The sequence below is a fragment of the Columba livia genome, chromosome 2 (genome assembly GCF_036013475.1).
Source record: "Columba livia isolate bColLiv1 breed racing homer chromosome 2, bColLiv1.pat.W.v2, whole genome shotgun sequence".
In the NCBI taxonomy this organism is placed as follows: domain Eukaryota; kingdom Metazoa; phylum Chordata; class Aves; order Columbiformes; family Columbidae; genus Columba; species Columba livia.
The window spans coordinates 23547660-23570489 of NC_088603.1; the positions used below are offsets into that span (position 1 = coordinate 23547660).

Here is a 22830-nt window from a genome sequence, read left to right on the forward strand (position 1 = left end):
GCTGGGGCTGGCGGAGGCGGGAAACGCGGGTGTGGAGACACAGCACGAACCGGCGCCGCCCGGGGACCCGCGCCGGCCCCATCGGCTGCGGCGGAGAGAGCGGGGGGCGGGTGGCCGGGCTGCGGCTCCAAGCCGCTGGGGAAAGTAGGGCTGGAGCTGCCGAACCCCTGCGGGTCTGCCGGCGGGCGGAGAGGGGGAGGAGGATGTGACTCCGCGGGAAGATGAAACCGAACGCTGCGGAGGCCGCCGAGGAAGGAGCGTGTTCCCGTAAGCGGCGGGTGGCTGGGGGCGGCTGGGGCTCGGGGCTTCGAGCGTTCCGCGTTGGGCCGCTGCCTGGGGCCCGTGCTCCTCCCTGGCTGTCGCTGTGAGACCCCCGCGGTCAGCCCGGAGCCCTGTGTGGGCCTCTTGCCTCGATCAGAGCGCGGCTGGGGCTGGCTTTGGTGGTGGTGCACGGCTGAAATAGCCTTTGCGTGGTTTGGGGAGTTAAACGTACAGGTACGTAACCGAAAAGGTAGCTGGATAACTCGCTTTGCGTTACAAGATGCCTGCGAGGCACAGGAGCTGGTCGCTGTGTTGAAATTCACTAGGCCGCTCCGTGCGAACTGCTGCCCCCGGGCAGCCCTTTGCCGGCACCGGGAGCAGGCACGGAGGGGCCACCGCAGCACCCAGGCCCAGGGGACTGAAATGCTGTTGCTTTACAAGAGAGGCTCCTCAGTGTTACTGCAGTACTACTGACTCCCTCTGAGCTTTTTATTATCACTAAGAAGTTTAATATGTGTTTTCCAATATTATTTCAAGTATTTAATATGTTAGTTTTTGAACTGCTCTGGCCATCACATATGTGTGGTGGGTCTAACACTGTATTTGATCCATGGCCATCTGCAGAATTTCACTTGCACACCTGCTTATCATCTATCTTTTCTGTTAAGATTCTGAATCAGCTACACTGTCCTAACCCTCCCAGTTTTCCTATTTCTCTAATTCTTTTGGTCTCCTAGATTCTACAAATCTGACTGCTGTTCCTGCTTCTCTTATGTGTGTTCATAGCCATTACTTACAGAATCTTGCAGTATGAGTGGTGATTCTGCTCCTTCTCCCATCCAAGACCACTTCAGGGAGGGTGAGAATACATAACAGAAGGACTGTTTTGTGTGTTGGGTTTTTGTCTACAGGAGAAGCCTGCTCTCTTCCTGCAGTAGCCCTCATTGTCTGTTTTGAGCTTCTCCAGAAGAGAAGCAACTAGGACTAGGTTGTTAGTGAGGAAGAAAATAGAATGGGAAACTAACAATATTGCAAGTTTTTGATGATTCTGTCTCTGTCATTGGTTGTAAATGGATTCCTGTGGAAGTATGTGAGAACAGAGAAGGGATAATTCCTTGCAGCTATGAATATTATTCTAGTTTCTAGCTATGTGTAGCTACAGGGACTTCATGAGTTGCATGTCATTTTCATGCATTTGGGACCCCTCAAAGTATTTGTTTTCCTTGTACTTGTCCAGGCTCTCCTAGAAACTGCATCTTGATATGGATAACATTCTTTGGCAGAAGCTGTGCAGGTTTGCCCTGTTGCACAGAAAATAAATCATTGTTTTTCTTTTTGTACCTGACTCTTAGTTTTGTTTGGTGCCCCATAGCTCTTCTACTGGCATAGGCCGTTTAGCCATTCTCTTTATGTACATCTTGATTTTTGCATCTCTCCATTCTTTTTCCCTTAAATAATTTGCAAAGTTTTAATCTATGAGGTTGTTCTTCATGCCGTTGGTCATTCTTGTTACTCTTTCAGAGGCTATATTTAAGATGTAGCTGAGTCCTGCATTTATAAAGTGAGATAATTAAAATATCCATTTTCTGTTTCTTATCAATTTCTGATATTTTTTTCTTTTTTGATTGCTACTCAGTGTTGAGCTGATGCTCTTGTAGAACTCTACCACGCTCCAAGATTTCCCTTGAGAAATTAGGCTTATTTTTCACCCAGACTAATTTTTTTATTTGCTTATTTAATGTAATAGTTAGACCTGGGTGGATAGCTCTGTGCGGAGCATTGGGAAGGTTCATCAGCAAAGTTTAATTACTGTATGTTGTTCCTTAGTTTTAGAGTAAAGTTAACTGAAACATAAAAAGTGGTCATAACCAGAATGGTTCTGAACTTCAAACTTAGTTTTCCTGCATCTTAGGTGGGTGCTCAAAATGTAGATAAATAGTAGGGTCTAGATAATTTCTTTTTTGGCGTTTCAGTTACTTTTGACCACTTTTTGTTCTGTGAGTCTATATGAATCCTTTTGGTTTCAGATGAATACGAGAAAGACAGGTTCTGTTCTAGAAAGGTGTTCTTGTGATTATCAGTGACTGTGCAAGTAGTGTATATACTGTGGTACAGAGATAGCAAATTATGTGCCAAACTGGGGGAGAAAATATATGGCCTTGTATAGCAACTGTAGTAAAAAGTCCTTTTAGGATATTATTTTTAGAAACTTTAAGGGCTGTGTGGGGTATTAATGTCTTGGTTTTGACATTTTTAACATAAAGGTATTTTATTTTATTTTTTTAATCATAAGTTGTGTGTAAGGGACTTATCCATTTTCATAATTTAGGAAATTTTCTTTTTGAAAAGAAAAAAAATCAATTCATAAAACACAGTCTTGTTTAAATTCCCTTTTTGCAGCAGATGGAATGCAAGCAAAACCAGAAAAGATAAGATCTCTGAAGAATGTGAAAACAGATACAGGAAAACCAGAGAGACTTAAGTATAAGCCACTGACTGGGAAGGTGTTTTACCTTGATATTCCATCAAATGTGATCTCTGAAAAAATAGGAAAGGATCTCAAAGATCTAGGAGGGGTAAGTTAAGGAGCAGAAGCCTCTATGAAAGTAGAAGAAAATCTGTGCATATGCAATACCTTTTCTCTGTTATTTGTGTCAGTAACTTCAGTAAGTACTTTCTGCACAGAGTATGTTAATGAATATTTTTAGTACCCTTACTTAGATCACAAATTTTGTAAGCATCTTAATACCTTTTTTTCCCCCTAATTCTTTCTTCTGTATGGAAGAAACACTTTGATACAAGCAAGTACAAGGTATTGTGATGACACACAAGAAATGCAATTACTTAGTCTGCTTCAAAGTTGAATGTTTTGAATTGGGTAGAGGAATCTTGGCAGTTAAAGTATTAAACACCCTTTAACCACAGAAGCAAAAGGAATCTGCTGAAATTGGTAGCTATTCTGAACATTGCTTTGGCAATACTTTTCTGACCTCAGAGGAGTACTGATAAGTTTTGTAAAACTGATGCTTATAAATCAAGATGCTGTCTGAAAATATAGTAGAGGCAAGAAGCAGCAATAGTGTGGTTTCAAGGTAAATGTGTCCCTTTACATTTATCATTAAATGAGTGCAGGCTATCTTTTGTCTTTCTCTCTAAAACAGAATTTTAGACATTCATATATGAAAGCTAAGCTTGCAAATCCAAGACTGAATGAAGTTTTCTTCTTTTATTCTGAGGAGTAGATGCCTAAATCTGTGGTGACCACTGCCCTCCGGGTCAGCTACCATTCTTCTGTGAGGACAGGCTGAGAGAGTTAGGGTTGTTCAGCCTGGAGAAGAGAAGGCTCTGAGGAGACCTTAATGTGGCCTTTCAGGACTTCAAAGAAAGTTTACTTACTAAGAAAGATGGAGTCAGACTTTTTGAGCAGGGCCTGTTAAAATAGGACAAAGGGTGATGGTTTTAAACTTAAGGAGGGGAGATTCAGGCTAGACATGAGGAAGAAATTTTTTTACAATGAGGGTGGTGAAACACTGGCCCAGATTGCCCAGAGAGGTGGTAGATCCCCCATCCCTGGAGACATTCAAGGCCAGGCTGGATGGGGCTCTGAGCAACCTGGTCTAGTTGAAGATGTCCCTGCCCGTGGCAGGGTGGTTGGAGTAGATGAGCTTTGAAGGTTCCTTCCGACCCAAACTATTCTATCATTCTATTCTACCACATGTGTTTCTTCATTACTCATGTGGAGTGGTCTCAAAGGTTCCTCTCTCTGAATGTCCCAATTCTGTAAAAGGTACATAGAGCAGGATTGGAAGGCACAGCTTCAGGGTTGTTGCCTGTGTGATTTTGTGCTTTCTATATTGATTAGTGGAGAAGAGGAAAATGTTTTAAGCTTCATAAACTGGCAAGAAATAATCAGGCGAATAGATTTAATAGTCACACAGCAGTTGTTTATGAAAGACTGAAGGAGCAAAATGGTAGAAAATAAGTATAGGGAAAACATAGCTTTTGTCTTGATGAGTATGAAAATATTATGAATCTACTAAAGTCTTCTACATTTTTGAGTAGTGTTATTCATAAGCGTAGGTGTGAAACATTGTAACTATCATGAAACTTTATTTTTTCTGCTGATTCTCAAATAACTCGGTGAATTTTGTAGCTCCTTGAAAGCTGTAAATTCCATTGGCGTACACTACCTTTAAGTACAGCTTCTATGGAATTTATGTTACACAAGATCATAAAAACTGTGGGGTTTTTTAATTATTCTGTTATTTCTCGGTGTAATGTTTGTCTTCTTCTATTTAGAAAGTATTACAGCTGGGTAGTTCAAAGAACGATAATAATGAAAACAAAGCAAAACTTTTCGTTTCACCAAGATTACAAAATTGAGAAATTGAAATTAAGAGTTTGTAACTAGTGAGATGCTACTACAGATCAATTGTAATTGTCATCCAGATCTTTAGAAAATATCTGTTCATTAATTAAATGGTTTCGAATTTAATTATTATAGAAGTTTTGTCACTTTAATATATGCAATGTAAAATTGTGCTACTGATTTGTTGCCCTGAAATAATTAACTTGTTTTATATTTTTACATTTAGAGAGTGGAGAGTTTTCTTAGTAAAGATATCAGCTATCTGGTATCTAATAAAAAGGAGGCAAAATTTGCACCATCTCTTGGTCAGATTTCTCCTGTTCCCAGCCCAGAATCTGCACGTAATGGAGGAAATAGTTCAGCTCATCCTAGCAACCAAAAAGATCGACATGATGGAAGTTCATTTAAGATTGTAGATACAGTAAGTTTCTTAGTAATAATACTGCAAACTGGGTATAATTGATGTATTATGCTCTTAAAATTTTTCGCCTACTTCATTTCCTAAATATAGCAACAGTTCCTTGGGTGGCTAAGAGTTTATTTTTTGTGTGGGGAGTTTTTTTTGGTTGATATTTTGTTGGTTTGGGGTTTTTTTATACAGATGAAAAATACTTTTGAACTAGTTCAGGTTAACTTTCTAAGCTTAACAAATTCAAACTAATTAAGCAAAGTTTAAAAGATTAATTTAAAAAAGGAGCATTTTCTGCAAATAAGCTAACTACAGTAAGATCTAGTCTAATATAGTATGCCTTGCTTATAGTTTAATGTTGACATAATTATGTTTGACAGCTTGATCAATATGGATAGACTTGTGATTGAATCTACTTGTTCTTGTGCCTTTAGCAACACAGTCTATTAATATCTGGCTGCTTTGATGTTAATGCAGACATCTATGGGTATTGGCATTAACATCGCTCTTCGGTAGTACTTCAAGGAAATGATTAAATTCAAACATTATGAATAGTAAGTTTTTCTGAGCTCTTTCTTAGGCGATCACATTAATTGCAACAGTATCTGAATTTGTGCAGATTGATGTGACATTTCTTACATGGGCAAGTCTTGTGTCCTTTCAAAATACAGTTGGCAACAATTAGCTGTACTATATACATGGTACTTATTTAGAAACCTGACTGCGAGCAGTCTGTGGGCTGCTCTTTGCATTACATAGGTGAGATGAGCTCATTTTGCAAATAACCTGGATAGGTAAAGACATGTTCTTTACTAACAAACAGCATGCAGTACAAGAGGAGATGCGCTTGTGGTAGAAAAAATGGGGCTAAGGCAGAGGCTATGATAATATTCATGACTGTTAGCTTAATTTGGCACGAGTGCAGCTGATGAAACCTCATTTTTTGGGCGTGTGCCACTGGCTGCTTATTGCCACCCTCGATGTTGTTTGAGCTCTAACATTGCTTCAGCCATGCAGTGACCTGCTTTGACTGGAAACAACTACTTTTTATGTTTTTTTTTTTTTCCCTCAGACTGTATCAGCTCTAACCTTCTGGGGAAGATGTGAATTATGAAAAATAGAAGTATGGTAAACAAAAGGAGATTATCATAGCTAAAACATGTATTTGTTAGCAACAGTGTAAATTGCCTTACATTTTTGTTTAATGAGTTTTAAACTTGCTACAAACATGTTTCTGTTTTAATATAGGTACGTATGAGTAGAGGAAAATCCTTAGTTGAAAAAGCAATCAAAGAGCAGGTAAGCAGAATAGTCAAAGTTGTGCTTGAAAAACTTGGGTCTCACACTTCTACAAAACAAACAGTAGTAAAAGTGGTCTTAATGGTCTAAGAGAGGAGTCCCTTGTGGAACGCTCAGGAAGAAGTTGAGGGATTGTTCTAAGTAAAACTGTTGGTTCACACTTTCTGGATACTTCCTGAAGGATTAAAAGTCTACACATTCTAATGACCAGTATTATAATTTTCAGGATAGCTAATATAGCATTTGAGAGGTGCTCATGAAGTTAAAGCAAATGTATAAATTCGCTTTTCAAATCTTAGTTACTTTAAAATGTGACAGTAGAGAACAGTTTTGGATGTATGAAAGATAAAATACCATCTCTTGATGGTGAAGGGTTGTGATACAGAAACGGAAAAGTCAGTCAAGGAAAGTGATAGTCTTCTGGCAAGAAGCAAAGCATCTGCACTTTGATCTCAGCTTTCATATTCCATGTTTTAATATATCTGTAATTATATAATCTACCGTATATTGCTTTAAAATTATTAATAAAATTTATTGTTTGCAGGACTTAATCCCCTCTGGTAGTATACTATCCAATGCTTTGAGTTGGGGAGTGAAAATACTTCATATTGATGGTAAATATTTTTGTTTCATGAAGCCTAACTTGAACTTGTAATAATCATTTAATTATTCTTTTGTTTAAAATACTAAAAGCAAACAGTTACTTCAAACACATGAAAATAAACTCGGCTGACTATAATTTTCCCTTTTTTTTTGACAGATGTTAAGAATTACATCGAACAAAAGAAGAGGGAGCTCTATCTAATCAAAAGAGGAGGCAGTTCTATTAAAGATGGGGTAAGTGGCTCTTTGCTGTTTGTGAAAATTATTTCATTAACTGAGAAAGCACAACTGTACTAAATGCTGCCTACTGTGAAACTTACAGTTTTTTTTTAAATAGTTTTGCTCATATTCAGTTTTTCAAACCTGTATGTTTTATGAATTGATTTTAAAACCATCTTTGAAAAAGAGAAAGTATTAGCTATGTATTACAGCATTATTCAAAAACCAATTCTGTAGTAGCATTGATTAAATAATGTTTAGACCTCTGCTCTTGCAAAGAGTATCTAGGAATCGTAAGTAATGAACTGTCTCAAATTTCCATTCTGCCTGCCTCAAAAATAGTAAATATAGTTTGGTTTTGGTATGATGGAGACTGTGGTTAAATTGCCTTGTATAATTTTCCCCATGACACAGTGATTAGGAACTCTTTCCTTTTGATGGACCATTTTGAAAAATCACAGTTATGTTTCTTGAAGAAACTGTCTCTAGGGAATCTGTGTTAGTTTCTCAAGTCTGCACCTTTTCCATCTGAGGCTTTTGAAGAACTACCATAAAGCATCTTTGAGCTATTGGACCAATAATGTGAAGTTGGCATGTGAAAATCCCAAATTCTCTGGATTTTAGTGTGTGATCCAGTTAGACATTGAAATTGTTTTGGCTGCTTGTGTGTTCTGTCTGCAGCTGCTCTATAATTTAAACTAAATGTGAAGTTGTACAATTATCTAGTCAAGGCGGGTCTGTGATAAGTACATGAAAACACGCTATTTAGTACATGTTATTTTGTTTTGGAATGCAATATTGGCTAATTATTGAGACTACATGAAATCCCTTGCTAAATCATCAGTTTTAAAATGCATAGTGTGAGTATCAGTGTTCATGGCTAGCAGGGTGGTGGGTTTTTGCAAGAAGTATGAAGTGCGAGTTTGTACCCTTATCAGAATCAATTACAGCTAACAGCTAATGCTTGAATGTAGGTTTTACTCCTTTCTGAAGAGAAAATACTTCTATTACTTATGATCTTCATTGCTAAAACAAAACCAAAAATGCCTGTATAAGTCCATTCAAATGAGAAGAATTCTTTTGATTGGAGAACATTGCTGTCTGCAATTTTTGCTGGCGTTCTACATCTTGTAGTTAATTAGCATTTATAGAATGTTATAAAAATAATATCTGTATTTAAGAATCAACTTTCAACCATGGCAAGGTATTTTAGGGGAGGAGAGAAAGTGAAAAGTTTCAAGGAAAACATTTCTTTTGCAGTGTAGAATTAAATGTTTCTTTGGGAAACATATCGCCGTATTTCTGAAGTACTAATGAGCTTAGTGTCTTGCAAAATTTATTACGACTGTGTATGAAGTCATGATTAACACAGGGAGACCCTCATAACTTAAAATTAGCTACAGCTAAATCTTATAAGTAAAATGCAGAATGATACTCAGAGGGATTTTTATGTCCTCTTTTCTTTCCATAGGGAAAAGAAGTTACTGCTCAAAAGTCAAGAAGTAAGTATTTCAACATTTGTAGAGGGTTTTGTTTTGCTTCTGAATGCTTAAAAATGTGCTACAGTTCTCATCTGATCGAGTGTGCTGCTGTATTCTAATTTGTGTGTCTGAAAAAAGCATAGAAAAACTTCATGGAAGTCAAGGGTTTGTCAGTACATATGCATAATGAGTTATAATGTCAGCTTATTTACTCAGCTACTGTAGTAACTTGCTGAATGAAGAAAATTATTTCTCTCTTAATTTCCTTTTTATTCCCCTTGAGCAGGTAAACTGAAAAATCCATTTGTCAAGGTGGAAGATAGAAGTCGGTAAGTGTTCTCTTCATGCATTCAATAATGTGGTTTTCAAAGTGAGTAGTTCAGAAACGTGTAGTATGTGTTGAGGAAATGACCTTCAGATTTCAAGGTCCTTCAACTTCCTGACTTTAGATGCCAGGCATATATACTGTCCTCTTAAAATAAGATACAAAAATTTAATTTTTGTATGCTCTGAGTGGATATCTGTTTAGTGGCTGAATGAGATTGAGCAGGTAATAGCAGAGGAGGGAATAGATAGGTAGAGAATAGATAGGTACTTTCAGCCAAGGACCATATGAATGAAAAGGAAACCTGGAAGCTCCGAACCTTGGCATCCTGCAGCTCTATGGCAAGGGACCTGGGGGTTCTGGTGGACAACAAGCTCAACATGAGTGAACAGTGAGCTGCCAACAGGATGCTGGGCTGTGTTAGCGAGGGCATCACCAGCAGAGACAAAGTCATTATCCTGCTCTACTCAGTGCTTGTCAGGCCACACCTGGAATACTGTGTTCAGTTTTGGTCCCTGCTGTGCAAAAATATGTGGACAGGCTGGAGAGGGTCCAGAGGAGGGCCATGAAGATGATCAAAGGATTGAGAAGCCACCATGTGAGGAAAGGCTGAGAGAACTGGGCTTGTTCAGCCTTGAGAAAAGAAGGCTTAGGGGAGACCTCATCACCATGTTCCAGTATTTAAACGGTGGCTACAAAGAAGATGGAGACTCTGGGGAGATTCCGATTAGACTCAAAAGGGAAATGTCCCCAGGGAAGTGGTGGATTCCCCAATATTAGACACTGGGCAGGGTGCTGGGCCATCTTGTCTGGACTGTGCTTTTGCCGCAGAAGGTTGGACCAGATCATCCTGCAAGTCCTTTCCAACCTGGTGTTCTATGAGTATATGATTGATTCTATGATCTTAGGTCCATATCCAATAGCCCAAAAGGCCAGTAAAACTTTGTATACGAAATTCCAGTCCTGTAGTTCAACTCAGTAACATTCATCTTCTGCAGAGACTGTTTGGATGTAAGGAAATAAGTTGTTATAGAATTGTCATAGAATCATTTAGGTTGGAAAAGACTTTTAGGGTCATAGAATCCAACTGTAAACATAACACTGCCAGTCATCCCTTGAAATTAGGTTTAATTTCCTGTACAATCATTTCTTTTTGTAAAAAAAAAAATATATATATATATTAATCTGATTTCCGTATCCAGAGTAGTATGAAATCTGATACTTTCAGCCTTGAAAATTTTCACATTTTTCTGGTCCTGTAATCGGTCAGACCTGGTTGTTTAAGGAAATAACAGTTTCCCAGAAGTTGAGAGAGCAGTGAATTACAAAAAAGAACAGGGCAACGCAGTATGTTTTGTACCTTCATATTCTTATCTACCTTCTGCTTTATGCTGATGTTTATAAGCTCCAAATTCTTTCACCAGATTTCTTTGACACTTTCTTGAATTAAAAAAAAAAAAAATTAAAAGATCAAAATCTGGTCTTGCACTGTGAGTTGATGTCATATTTATGAAGGACATGAGGATAGTGAGGAGAATTGGACAAACACAGTTCTAAGTACAAGAAATTCATATATAAGTAATTTGACTTCTGAATGTAGCATTTTACTAAACACCTGCAACACTTTTTAACGTAACTTAATGTTCTTGGATGTGTAACTGTTTATGCAACATAAGTAACAGTTCAGAAGCAGAATAAGATACTTACTTTGTCCCTATTCTGTTTTCCTGACTTGGTCTTTTTCTTCTGTCTGGGTTGCTTATAATTCTGGGATATTTATCTGCTTAGGATTCTGTATATGTTACATGTAAAAGAGAAATACTTAATTATTTTTACCTGACTGTAATATGTGCTATAAACTCCCTTTTTCCATTTCTGGTGGTTCTAATGCACTTCTTTTGTCTAAAACAGGCGCTACCGACCGTTTTATCTGCAGTTACCCAGTTTTCCAGTTCTGAACTACTGTGTTCCAAAACCGTATAGTCCCTTTGAGGTGGATAAGAAGTATCCTTCTGGTCAAAAGCAAACTCAGCCTAAGCAAAGGTTTGTTGAAAACTTGTTATTGAGGTGTGGCTAGAGGACAGGGAAGTTCTCTAAAATAATTCTAACATAATTGTTTTCGAAAATAGTTGCTCTACTTCTAATTTTGTGTGATTTATAATACTAATAGCCATGTCTGATATGATGTGTTTGCTGCAAGTGTAACTGTTGGTGTCTGTCTATCTTTCTGTACTGTCTTTATCCTGTCTTTAGTCCTTTTTTTGGACATACAGATGCATACATCCAAAAATGCAGCCTTCTCCTATCACTGTGGGTCAGCATAAGATATTTTTTTCCTTTCTGCCACTGGTTTCTTCTTTGTCCTCCTCTTGGATGCCATCCAGTAAGTACTTTACAGGAAGTGGATTTCTTAAGACTTCTTTTGATATTTGTCAGTATAATGCTAAAGTAGTCAGTTTAAAACAGTGCTACTCAGTCACAGTACAAAATCATTGTTGGTAAAGAGTGCCCATTGTTGGTAAAGTCTAGTTTATGGAAATTAGACTCTGCAAATACTGCTGCAACTCTTCAGTAATGGAAAGTGGATGATAACTGCCCCGCAGAATTGCAGCAAGTGTTTATATCATATATTCTGGCATTCAGGCTCTATTTGAGCATTCCAGATGCAGGTAGGACTTTTGGTAAATCATTTTTATTATTTGAAATTATTTGTGAGTTTTAATTATATGGGGTTTTTTTGCGAATCAAACTATTGTCCTGAATTTCTTCAGCCTAGCATATCTGGAGTATTAATGATTCTTTCATTGACTTCTAAAATTGATTCATATGAGAGATTAAAGATATTTAGGTGAAAGGTAGCTTTGCTATGTGTGGGACTTTCTGTATCTAGTAACTTTGGCTGCTTCTCTGTCTGTGGGGTCTAAGACTTATTTAGATGTGATCCTTGTTTTCTTCATAAACTAACTTCTCCGCTGTTCTGGTTCTGTCCAGTCTTCACCATGATGATAGTGCCTGAGGTTTTCAGCTGATGTTGCCATTGTGAAATTTTTATATATATATGTATATATATATTTTTTTTTTTATTGCAATGAAGGAAGCACTATGAAAAATCAAAGCAAATATAATACAGCAGTAACCCTTGCAATAATAAGGCAATTTTTGATGGTTTCTCTTCAGAGGGGAGGTAGAAAGACCCATTCTTTTTAAAGCGTTAAAAATAAAAATGGCAATATTATCTTCATTTATATGGATTAAGGAATATGATATATTAAAAATATCAGGAGTTATGTTTGAATTAATATTCCTATATAATCTTTCAGGTTGACACATGCCAAAGAGCTGTTTAGGTGGGAGATTATTTCCTACTTGCAGGTAAATGTGAGGAATGGTAGTTTCAGGAGAGAGAAAGGAGAGTGCTCCCTTATCTTTATCTGGGAGCAACACTTGTTGAAGCTGAGTTCTTAGTTCTGCTTGCTTCTGCATCAGTCAAGACCTGCAGACATGATTCAGTCTTCAGATGATAAATGCCATTGCTTATATCTGGCTTGATTGGTTCTCTGTGATATTTACAGTTCTAAAGAGAGAAGGTAAAAAGGCTCCTGTAATAGTAAAGTACAGTCAGGTGGAGATTGTTCTGTGGAACTCAACAAATGCTGGGACAGGTGTTACCAATTTAGACTTGTTGATTGAAAGCAGTTGTTGAAAGCAGTGTACATATATGGTGCTGGGCAACACATTGCTATGCTTTGTAAGTTAGAGATTTTTCAAGACAAGTTTTTTGATAAAAAATCCTGAGCTTCCATCCATGCAGGTACTTGGTAAAGTCAGTCAGAATGATTTGTGGCTGGACAGGGAGATGGCACTGTTACCCTGATGTAAAAGGAAAGTGGAGATGGATGGTTTTACTTTACCACTAGCGCATCATCCTTAGGTAGTTTAATAGTGAATTGTAGCAAACAGTAGCTCTTTCCAGATGAGGACTATGAAGGTCATGGGGCAGCTATTAAAAACCTCTTTGTGTTTTAATATACATGAGGAACCTGAGGTTCATTTCCTTGTCTTTCCACTTAGCCTGTACCTAGAGAAATGATAGCATTTGGTCAGCATATTCAAAAGCTGTGTATAACCAACAAATAGGACTGTTCTTTTACCAAAAAATGAGAGGTCATCTAGATCAAGTGGTTTTGCTGCATATTTTGTTGGCATCAAAAATACTGACAGTCGATGACATATTAGAAGACTTCTCTTCTCTAGCTTTGATTTTATCAAACCTCTTTTTCTTTTATCAGCTCTGCACAGAGCTGGTATGTCCTTTGATTTGTCAAGTGAGATTTTTTTTGTTTAACAATTTTGCATTGTTTATTCTGAGTCAGCGATAGTAGTACCCCTGTACTAACCTGGACATTTTATGCTGACATATAGTTCTACTGGATCTGCCTATCTTGTTGCAGTAAATATTTTTTTAATTAATGAATAATTTTTCTCTTTGTTTTTCCCAAGCATTGGATAACATATGTAGATCCTTTGAGGGGAAATAAAGATATTTGCTCTTTTTCAGTTAAGTGAATAAGAATGAACATGCTCTGAAAAACAAATATAGAGCTCAGGTCCCTCTTTGACACTCATTAATATGTTTTTTTCTGTTAACAGAAACAAAATAAATATGGACAAGGATGGTGGAACTCCTGTTCAGCTCCCTCAGAAGGACAAAAAAAAGAGAGGATATTGTGAATGTTGTGGGAAGAAATATGAAGATCTACAAACAGTATGTGAAATGTCAAGTATATAGTTTGATACAGTCATATTTCTTAAGTGTGGTATCAACAATCACTTCTCCTTGTTAGTTTAATGTATTTTTTATCTTAAAAGATTTTTTTTTAATATGTCCCCTAAAAAGCAGCAAGTGAGTATTTTTTTCCCTTACAGGTTTTAATTCTTGATTCCTGCCTCTATATATGATAGCTGAAGGCACTAATAGTTCATGTGTCAGAGACACTGGTAATAAATCAATGATATTTACTTACTGCCTCATATCATACTGTTGGCTTGTATATTCGTATCCGTAGTATTAGATTTGTTTCATGTTTTTTCTTTAATTCCAGCATCTTGAAAGTGAACAGCACCGAAATTTTGCACAAAGCACACAGTATCAAGTTGTCGATGATATAATCTCCAAGTTTGTTTATGAGTTTGTTGAATATAAGGATGATGCAAAAAAAATAACAAGGTAAGTTACATGTTCTGAGTTTTAAAGGGTGTGAGTTAAGACATAAAACATAAAGATACTTAGTTCTGAAATTCTGGATCTGGTACAGAATAAATTCATACTTTTCAGTCTGAAATAAATCATTTAAATCTGCAATGCAGTTGTACCTGGCAAATCAGTTCTATAAAGCAGAAATTATAAAAAAAAAACAACCAAACATTAGAAGTGTAGATGGCATCACAGGAAAATGAGACTGAAAGGAATTACCAAAAGTTGTCCTCCTCATACTTCAGCTTCAAAAAGCAAGATCTGCTGTACTAAAATATTTCTGGTAGAAGAACAGCAATGTCTGGACATCTTGCTCTAAAAACTTGCTGGCGTTCTTAGTAGTCTAAGAACAGCGAATTATATCCTCCACAGTCAATCTGATCCGCTTACCAGTGGAAAAACTTTTTGTTGTCTGATCTAGATCTCCCTATCTCTACTCTAAGCCTCTTGGCTTCTGTCCCACCTGTGCTGGACAGGGAAAGCAGATTTTCCTTTCTTGTTCATAGCTCAAAAGCTTAACTGGGAGAGGACTTGTTTCGTGTCTTGGACTGTAGGCACTACCATCTTTATTACTTGAAACAGTAACTCAATTCAGGATTGCTCTGATTTATTTGTAAATAAGTCAGGAATAAATTTCTGGTTTACTTTTAAAAGAACAAAGTATTGAAGAAATGAATGTACTCCTGGTGAAACCAAAAGAAATTCAAATAGAGTCAAACAACTGGTAGCCTAATGAAGGCAAACCTTTATTCCTCTTGTGATTTCAAAATTCTCAAGAGTGGCTAGGTTTGAAATACTGTGTCAAGAAAAACATATATAGTTTTGCTAATTTTGTGTGTATGTAGCATAGAACATTTGTAAATATTTGTAGTCACTGCATTATATTTATAAACTTCTTCTGTTCTTAATACCACTGTGAATTGCGATTTACTGAAATACTGGACTGCTTACTTCATGTATTTTTTAAAACAATTTCATGAGCTGTAAAAATCAATAAGGAAACATCAAACTCAAATGTAAGGCACTCTGTTCCTGCAGAAAGTGTGTTGCTACCCTAAATATACCTTTCCTTAAATGTAAAAACAAAACCTGCTTTGTCACTTTAGTTGTTTTTCTAGGATCAGTTATAGAATTATGTTACCCATGTCTCTTTTGAGCATTTGTTAATCATTTTAAACAATTCCATTGTAGGACAAAATGTAGTACAGGATGTTTTTCTCCTATTATTGGAAAGATAACCAGACCAGACGAGCTGAAAGAACGACTGAAAAAGCAACGCATTTCATTGAAAAGTTACTCATGGAAGGACACCGCAATGCAGGCGCTCAAACTGGATCTCCAGCCTGCAGAACTACAACCAAACTCTGTGCCAATAACTACCCCTGTTTATGGATCTGTCTGTTCAGGTCTTTGTCACCTCTCTCAACCTTCAGAACTAAAAAGTAAGTTCAGAAATAATGATGAAAATTTAAAAACTGATTGCTCCTGTGTTGCAAACTTAAGAGAAACTGTTGTATCAGCAAATTTCATACAGCTACCCCCTCAGAAAGATGACAAAGCATACACAGAGAACTTGTCTCAACCTTATCAGCCATTCCGTAAAGAAATAGTGGAACCAGAAGTAAATAAAAAGACTCTACAGTGTTTTCAAGAACACATGTGTACTTTATATTCGCATACTCAGGTTACAGATTTTAGTGAAAAATACAAAAACCCATCACAGCCAAAACGAAAATTAAATAATGCGGTAGTTCTACCAGCAAAGCGTTTGAAAAAAACAGATGCCAATCCTCCATTAGTCAAGAAACATCGTGATTTATGTGATAATCATCAACAGATGCAGCACAATGTTCTTCTGGAGGCTGAGGGGTCTGATACTGCTGTAAACAAAGAACTTAATGAATTGGCTGCCAGCAGTGCACACAGTTCACCGTCTGGAAAGCTGCACAGAAAAGTGAAGGTTTACTTGGGAAGAAATAAAAGAGAAACCTGGAAACAGAGTATGGAGTTATGTGTAAAGTATACAGATGGACTGTCTGTTCCTGAAGAGAGGAGAAGTTCTTGTAGCTCACCAGTGCAGGCTCTACTGGAATTATTTCAGACAAGTGAAATAACCTCAGAATTTGGAGGTTTTTCGGGTTCCACGGAGAACAAATGTTCAACTAGCATAAAAGATACATGGGAAGGGCAGAATACAAATGTTATGCGGTCATTGTTTTCCTCTTCATCTTCCTCCCCCTTTGTTGGATTTTAATGCTGCTTTATTTAATTTAATGATATTCAAATAAACTTGCAAATTTAATATTTCATTCATGGAAACTTTATTTGCTGTATTACATGTATAGGTGGTTTGATTTTAAATTTTTTAATGCAGTGCACTTGACAAAACAAGCTGGTACTCTCTCCCCATTCATTCTTGTTACTTTGCTATATGAACTGCTCAACATATTTCTGCATTTCCTTTAAAACAGGTCTCTTCTTTGTATCTACTCAGTTCCAGCTTCTTCTCTTTATATTAATCTACACAAATGACAGCACACAAGCAAAAAACGTGTGTCCTTCCTTCTGCTATATTTTGGGTTATACATATTCCTTTGCTTGTCTTCTGCAACTGAGACAAGATCAAATGAGAAAAGGCAAGTAAAACTGAGGGACTACTTCCAAGTCACAAACATCTTATGAACAAAGATACTTCCCTGCCCCACCCCAAAGACGCAAAACCCAACAAAAACACACAAAAATCGGAGACAGAAAATAAGCCGAGATCCTGAGTTTATCTCTAGAAGAAGATGTGATCATTCGATAAACAAAAAAATATTTTGTATTAAAAAAAATTTAGATTACCCAAACAAATCAAAATGTCTGACCTGGCACCAACAAGCCATGTGAACTACTGAACTCTCCAAGGGACTGCACACAAACTGAGGTCTGTCTCTTCTACAGCCTATTAGCAATATTTGCCTTTGCAATACAAAGATATGCTTCATGTGTCAGAACTTTCACAGATTATTTTCCAAGTGAAAATACACTTACCCCTCACAACAGGGACCTTTCCAGCACCGCCTGCCTCAAGGATTTTATATTCATAGTAGGAACATTTTCTTGCTTGACACTTCAGACAGATTCAACATGTCTATCACAATAAAGGCATAACATTCTCCTAGTTCACTTTCACCTGGATAGAAAGAAAAGCATTTGAAAGTAAACAAAAGAATCTGCTCCATATGTTACAATAAATGACATTAGACTGCCCTGTGAAAGAAGGCTGTTGCCACTGGCAGCAGGGTCCAGGAGGTGAAGCATCAACAGTAGCAACTCAGGAAATGGAGAGTCACAAAATCTTGCACAAATCTTCAATAGAACAACAAATGAGGTCTGGGATTCAAGAGCAATATACAAATGTAAAGCGGGTGAAGAAGACATCTGTAACGTGAAAGAAGAAACTTCTCTATACCTTGTTCAGTAGGTATTTGCTCTTCCGCAAAGCTACACAGGCACATAGGAACCAACAGTCTCCTCAAATTTCTTGTTTCACTTGTACATCCTGCAGGCACGGCAGGGTTCCTCAGCACAGGTGGGATTCCATCCTCAGGAATACCAGGAAGAAACCGGGAATTCTACTCTGAGCTGGAGGAGGAGAGAGGCTTAATAGTCACCTGAACAGCTCTGAGAGGCTGAGGGAAACAAAACCCACATCTATTTTGATGAGAAGTGTGACAGAGGAACTGTCAGAGAAATTGTTAATCTTCACATGGTGGGTTCCTGGAATAATGGCAGAGGTCACATTTTCAGTCCACTACAGCTAAACTTGTCACAGCGCTTAGTTTGACAGGCAATAAGGCAACCATGTAAATGGAAGATGCCTACCAGGGTCACATACATTCTCCTACAGAGTAAAATGTGCTAAAACAGAGGCCTGGGATTCCAAAAGCTGCTTGCGGTTCCTGGTCTTGTCCAGGCTGCTGCTGCTGGGGTCCAGGAGATGCAGCATCGACAGTGGCCATTCAGGAAGTGGAAAGTCAGAAAATCTTGCACAAATTTCCTTCAATAGAACAAAGAAAAAGGAAAGACATTTGTGCAGAAAACATCATTCTCCATCTTTTCCAGTAAAATGAAACACAACAGAAAAGATAATCCCATTCATGGTGCAAAGAGCAGAGCTTGGAGTCCTGAAGACCAAGAACACCGATGGCCCATTTAAAAAACTAAAGAAGCACTACAGAGGCCTGAGTTTATTATCAGTTTATCCCAGTTCAGCCCAGGCTAACGTGATGGTGACATCCAAATTCATTTAAAGCCAGAAAGTACAAATCCAGTAACAGCAACGTACCAGGTTCCCAGGGGATCTCTCAAAAGGTGTCGGGGACGCAGTCCCCCTTTTTATCCTAGTTCTGTGACCACAAACAATCCCTCGTCCTTTCCCCATTGCCTAAGTTACTCAGAGGGCACAGACTTTCTGACACCCTTACTACATATCTCCCTACCAATACGTCTCATTAGCTGATCAGTCAGTTCACTGGTACACTGCAGCCAATAGCACACGCTCACAGTTTTCCTACCGCAAGATGTCCATTTTCCCGTCACCACCGCTTGGTATCTGCGGCTCTTTGTGTGCACACTTTGGGCTGCCAGGAGGGGTCGGATTGCAGGGAACCCCTCCCCTGCCTCTTGGCAGATGAACTCTTATCTCTGTCACAATGGATCACGGTAGGGACACTGCCCTTTAGCCAACAGATGAAAAGCTTTAACAAGGCTAATGCCCTAAAACCAGTTAACAGCAAACCAATTAACAGTATGAACATGGCATCACATATTTACATTTTCGTAAAGATGTAATAGTTGTTCCTAACAGAAGCAAACACAGGACAGCAAAAGGACAGAACAGAACCAGTCAGCTGCCACCTACAGCTTGGCTTTCATTGGTCAATCTTAAAGCTTTCTTGAAAAGTGAACACCAGGGTTGATCAGGCCTAGAGAGATAAAGCAAATTACTGAGAGTCAGAGACAAGCTATGAACAAGTCTAAGAAGAGAAGCTGAAGTTCCCAAGTCCCATTCCAGTACTTTGCAACCTCAACAGCTCATCAGTCTTCAGGTCCCAACAACACAGATGATATAGGAGGCAAAAACCTATCTTGTTCATTGAAAATGCATGTGAGCAAAGTTCTCTTTTCCTGAACTTAACAGAAACACAGAATGGGAACTTTCTTTACTTACATTTTCTAGTCCTGTGTTCACTCTAGTTCTGTGCTCTAAGCAACACTCTTCCTCTCTCAGGGCTTGCCTGGGCATACTATGTCTGTGTCGTTCTCCTCCCACAGAGAAATTCTGATGCCACCAACCAATTAACAGCTCCTGTTACGAAGCTCTTAAAGACTGGGGGTGCAGGGCAGGAAGGAGCAGCCAAGTTGAGAAATCCAAATTAGCGTCTCCAGTAAAAAAACTCAAACAAACAAAAAACAACAAGCAGCCAAACAAAAACACACCAACAACGAACCAAACAAAAAGACTGCTTAGCAATAGCCTGCCCTGTTTAGCTTGACATCCGGCCAGGCAGCAAGCACACACTACCACACCAAGCAATACAGGCACAGCATGGAACCAGTCAGTGTTTTCTAATACACACTGAGCCTGACTCTGCAACAGGGGGAAAAAAAAAAAGGGTGCCCTGGTGTTAAGGTGTAAGAGATGACACACACCCTGCGCAGAGGAGTTCCAGGAACCCTTCCGGCCCTGGCACACCACATTCATCATCTGTTTGCCTCAGACCTTTCTGAAGATGCTGTTCTTTCCCTGTCCTCTGCAGTTGTTACGTTTGCTTCCCTCTCCTACGGCCTGAAACCTTCATCACAAAAGGAGATTTCTTCATCTCTTTAAAACATCCAAACCTAACATCTCTTATCTGTACTGGTGAGCTCTTGCAATAGTACTTGTGGCAGAGAGTTAGCAAGAGTTCTGTGAAAGAGCTACTGAAAATATTTTAGAAAGGGGTATTGAATTCCTTTAAAACAGCTTCCTCATAAACTTCAGCATAAGCTTTTCTGAAATAATTTTGCCTCATTGTACTTCAACGTGCCCACGGCTTTCACCTAGCAGTAGGAAAACACGCTGCCCACAGTGTCCGGAAGGCCGGGCTCAGACTAAACCTCTTGTTGGACCCAGCCTTACTCAGCAGGACCCAGATTTACCCTCCAGAAAGGTTTAGGAGAGCAGACAACAGGCAAGATGACATGGTCACTGCAAAAGCAGCAAGACCACTCACACAGGATACACTGCAACACTGTGAGGCAAAGTATGCAGGAGAGAGAGGGTACCTTGCTAGTAATGGAGTAGCCCCATGTGTCTGAGAAGGCTTTATGTCAAATTAACTAATCATGGTAACAAGAACACAGATTTAGGACTGAATAATTTAATCCAAGTGGATTACAATGCCAGATCTATACAGGAAAGATGTAGTATTAGATCCATCACTCAGAAAGTGTCCGACGCAGAGGCCGGGTCTTTACAAACTGCAGTGGCTGCTTCAAGCAGCAACCGCTTGGGGACCTCAGAGCAAAGCTGCTGCTCCTTCAGTACGGGGTGCACCAAGTCACCGCCATAGGGAACTGTCTTCATGGATCTATTTTTATTATATAATAATGCTTTCGGTTTTTGATTGTGCTAGGGCACAGCAACCTGTGGGTTCCATAAAACACTAAGCTACAAAACAACAGGGGTACGGAGCACGAACTAATAATCAATGACATACTCACCAAGCCTGACCACTCAGATTTTTAAGAAGGGTTTAATAAAATAATTATTTTTTAAAAAAAGATGTTTTATTTTTGTGGGTTATTTTTCTTGTTTTGGAGTTTTAAAATTATTAATATTTTTGTTGTTTTGCTTTTGTTTTCTTCTTAATAGGTGCTGCTTTATCATAGCTAGCAAAAGGCTCTAACCCCAGATTAAGGGTTAATTGCTATGCAAAACTAATAAGCATGATGTGGCAGCATTTGGATAGAATAGTTTTCTAAAATCATTATGGCACATTCTAAATAACCACACTATAAATAACTGGATGGTCCATTGTAAATGAAGCATTCCATTATTTACAGACTATTGCTGTTTTGTGGAGGTTTGGTTGTTTCCCTTCCTAAACCTTCTGCTACAGCTTATTAGAGAATGCAAAAAAAAAAAAGAGTCACTTGCTTACCTAATATTTCTTCTGCTGAAATTGTCTTGGGGAACCTATGTAATCACAAAGAGGATTAGGAAAGCATATATTATATTTTTTGGCTACTCTGACATGATCCATTTTTAGACTAAAACTGCCTGTATTATGTATTTCAGTAGATGTATACTTCATTTTCCTTTAAAAACAAACAAACAGGCAAACAAACCCAACCAATCAAAAAACCCAAACAAAAGCAACCAAGCAAACAAAAGGTTTCTGATTGACTCAGGTCATCTGTTTGATTTTCCTCTCAGAGCAGCCAGCCTGTCTGATCGGCTTCCTCAGAGGCAGAGTGAAAGACGCAAGTGAGAATCGGGAAGACTTTTTTAATACTTCAAATCTATACCAGAGCTGATCTCTTTCAGAATTTCCATACGTGTAAATCAGTGCAGGGTATGAGTATGAAACTGCAGTGGGGGGATAATTTCAAACCTTTATTAATAAATGTAAGTTGCCTAAGGTCATATAAGAGATCTAAACCAGCAGAAATTACTTTCATTAATTTTTGCATAAATTACTAGATTGTGTTTTTTGTCTCTTGCCCGCTTAATATTCTCAAACTTATTCTTGTCAGTTTTCTTATGGTTAAAGTGTTTTCGGTCACTGCATACCGTTTTCTGTCCTTTATAGGATATTTTCTGTGAGGAGTAGGTAAAGCTGCTTGGTGTGAGGAATGGGTGAGGAAAATGACATAAAATTACTTTCCTTTAAAGCGTGTACGGATTGCAAACTTAATGATGAAAGTAGCTGCTTAGGGCATTACTGTCACCTTAAAGGTGACATTCCTTATTCCACTATTCATATAATTGCCTGTACAGTCTCGTAAGAACTACTTGTGCTCTCTCCATCATTCTGGTTACTTCCTTCTGATCTGGATTCACATCAAGAAAACTATATGTAATTACAGAAAATTAATATCTAATATATATTAGATATACAACATATTTCATATAATATATATATTATAAATATAATTACAGAAATGAGCAAAATTAACATTAAAAAAAAAATAGTTGATCTTGAATATGTATGTCTGTATATATTTTGCCTGTAATTTACCAATATATGGTGGTTTAGGGCTGGGATTTTGAAGTAGAGTCACGGCTACTGGTTGCAAAAAGCACTTCTAGTCGTGATGCAGATTTTGTGTGCAGATGACCAGTCATGTTAGTGCATGCTAAGAATCCTCTTCGTATGTAGTATGTTGAGATAGTATCACAGTAAGCCTATTGACTATTTCTAAACCTGATTTATTCAGCACGTTATGCACAATTTTCATGCATTTACTATCTTTCGAGCTCGTTTTTTCTTCTTAAACAGTTTTAACAAAAATTTTAAAATCATTATATTACTATTTGGAAAAGTAATTGAATGTGGTACGCTAGTTATTAGACCATTT

General features: G+C 38.1%; 1 protein-coding gene and 1 long non-coding RNA gene across 11 annotated transcripts; one reads left to right on the plus strand and one right to left on the minus strand.

The window, feature by feature from the left end:
- Nucleotides 1-96: 96 nt before the first annotated feature.
- On the plus strand, nucleotides 97-16529 carry DBF4 (DBF4-CDC7 kinase regulatory subunit). Of its 7 annotated transcripts, none has more exons than XM_065050954.1 (13): nucleotides 132-267; nucleotides 999-1120; nucleotides 2662-2837; nucleotides 4857-5051; nucleotides 6288-6338; nucleotides 6883-6952; nucleotides 7099-7175; nucleotides 8632-8662; nucleotides 8925-8970; nucleotides 10878-11009; nucleotides 13617-13731; nucleotides 14069-14193; nucleotides 15412-16529. In XM_065050954.1, exons 2-13 carry the CDS (start codon nucleotides 1072-1074, stop codon nucleotides 16472-16474), a joined length of 2130 nt encoding a protein of 709 aa, XP_064907026.1. In that variant the 5' UTR covers nucleotides 132-267; nucleotides 999-1071; the 3' UTR covers nucleotides 16475-16529. The 7 variants fall into 7 exon arrangements, with proteins under 7 accessions (XP_064907028.1, XP_064907029.1, XP_064907030.1 ...); XM_065050955.1 differs by having other exon boundaries at nucleotides 8928-8970; XM_065050956.1 differs by lacking the exon at nucleotides 999-1120 and having other exon boundaries at nucleotides 97-267.
- On the minus strand, nucleotides 15780-21300 carry LOC110360524 (uncharacterized). Of its 4 annotated transcripts, XR_010470005.1 has the most exons (4): nucleotides 19436-21286; nucleotides 18088-18262; nucleotides 17675-17847; nucleotides 15780-17395 (listed from the first exon to the last, which is right to left on the minus strand). It is a non-coding gene; the product is annotated as an uncharacterized LOC110360524 (long non-coding RNA). The 4 variants fall into 4 exon arrangements; XR_010470003.1 differs by having other exon boundaries at nucleotides 17675-18262; nucleotides 19436-21289; XR_010470004.1 differs by having other exon boundaries at nucleotides 15780-17847.
- Nucleotides 21301-22830: the final 1530 nt, after the last annotated feature.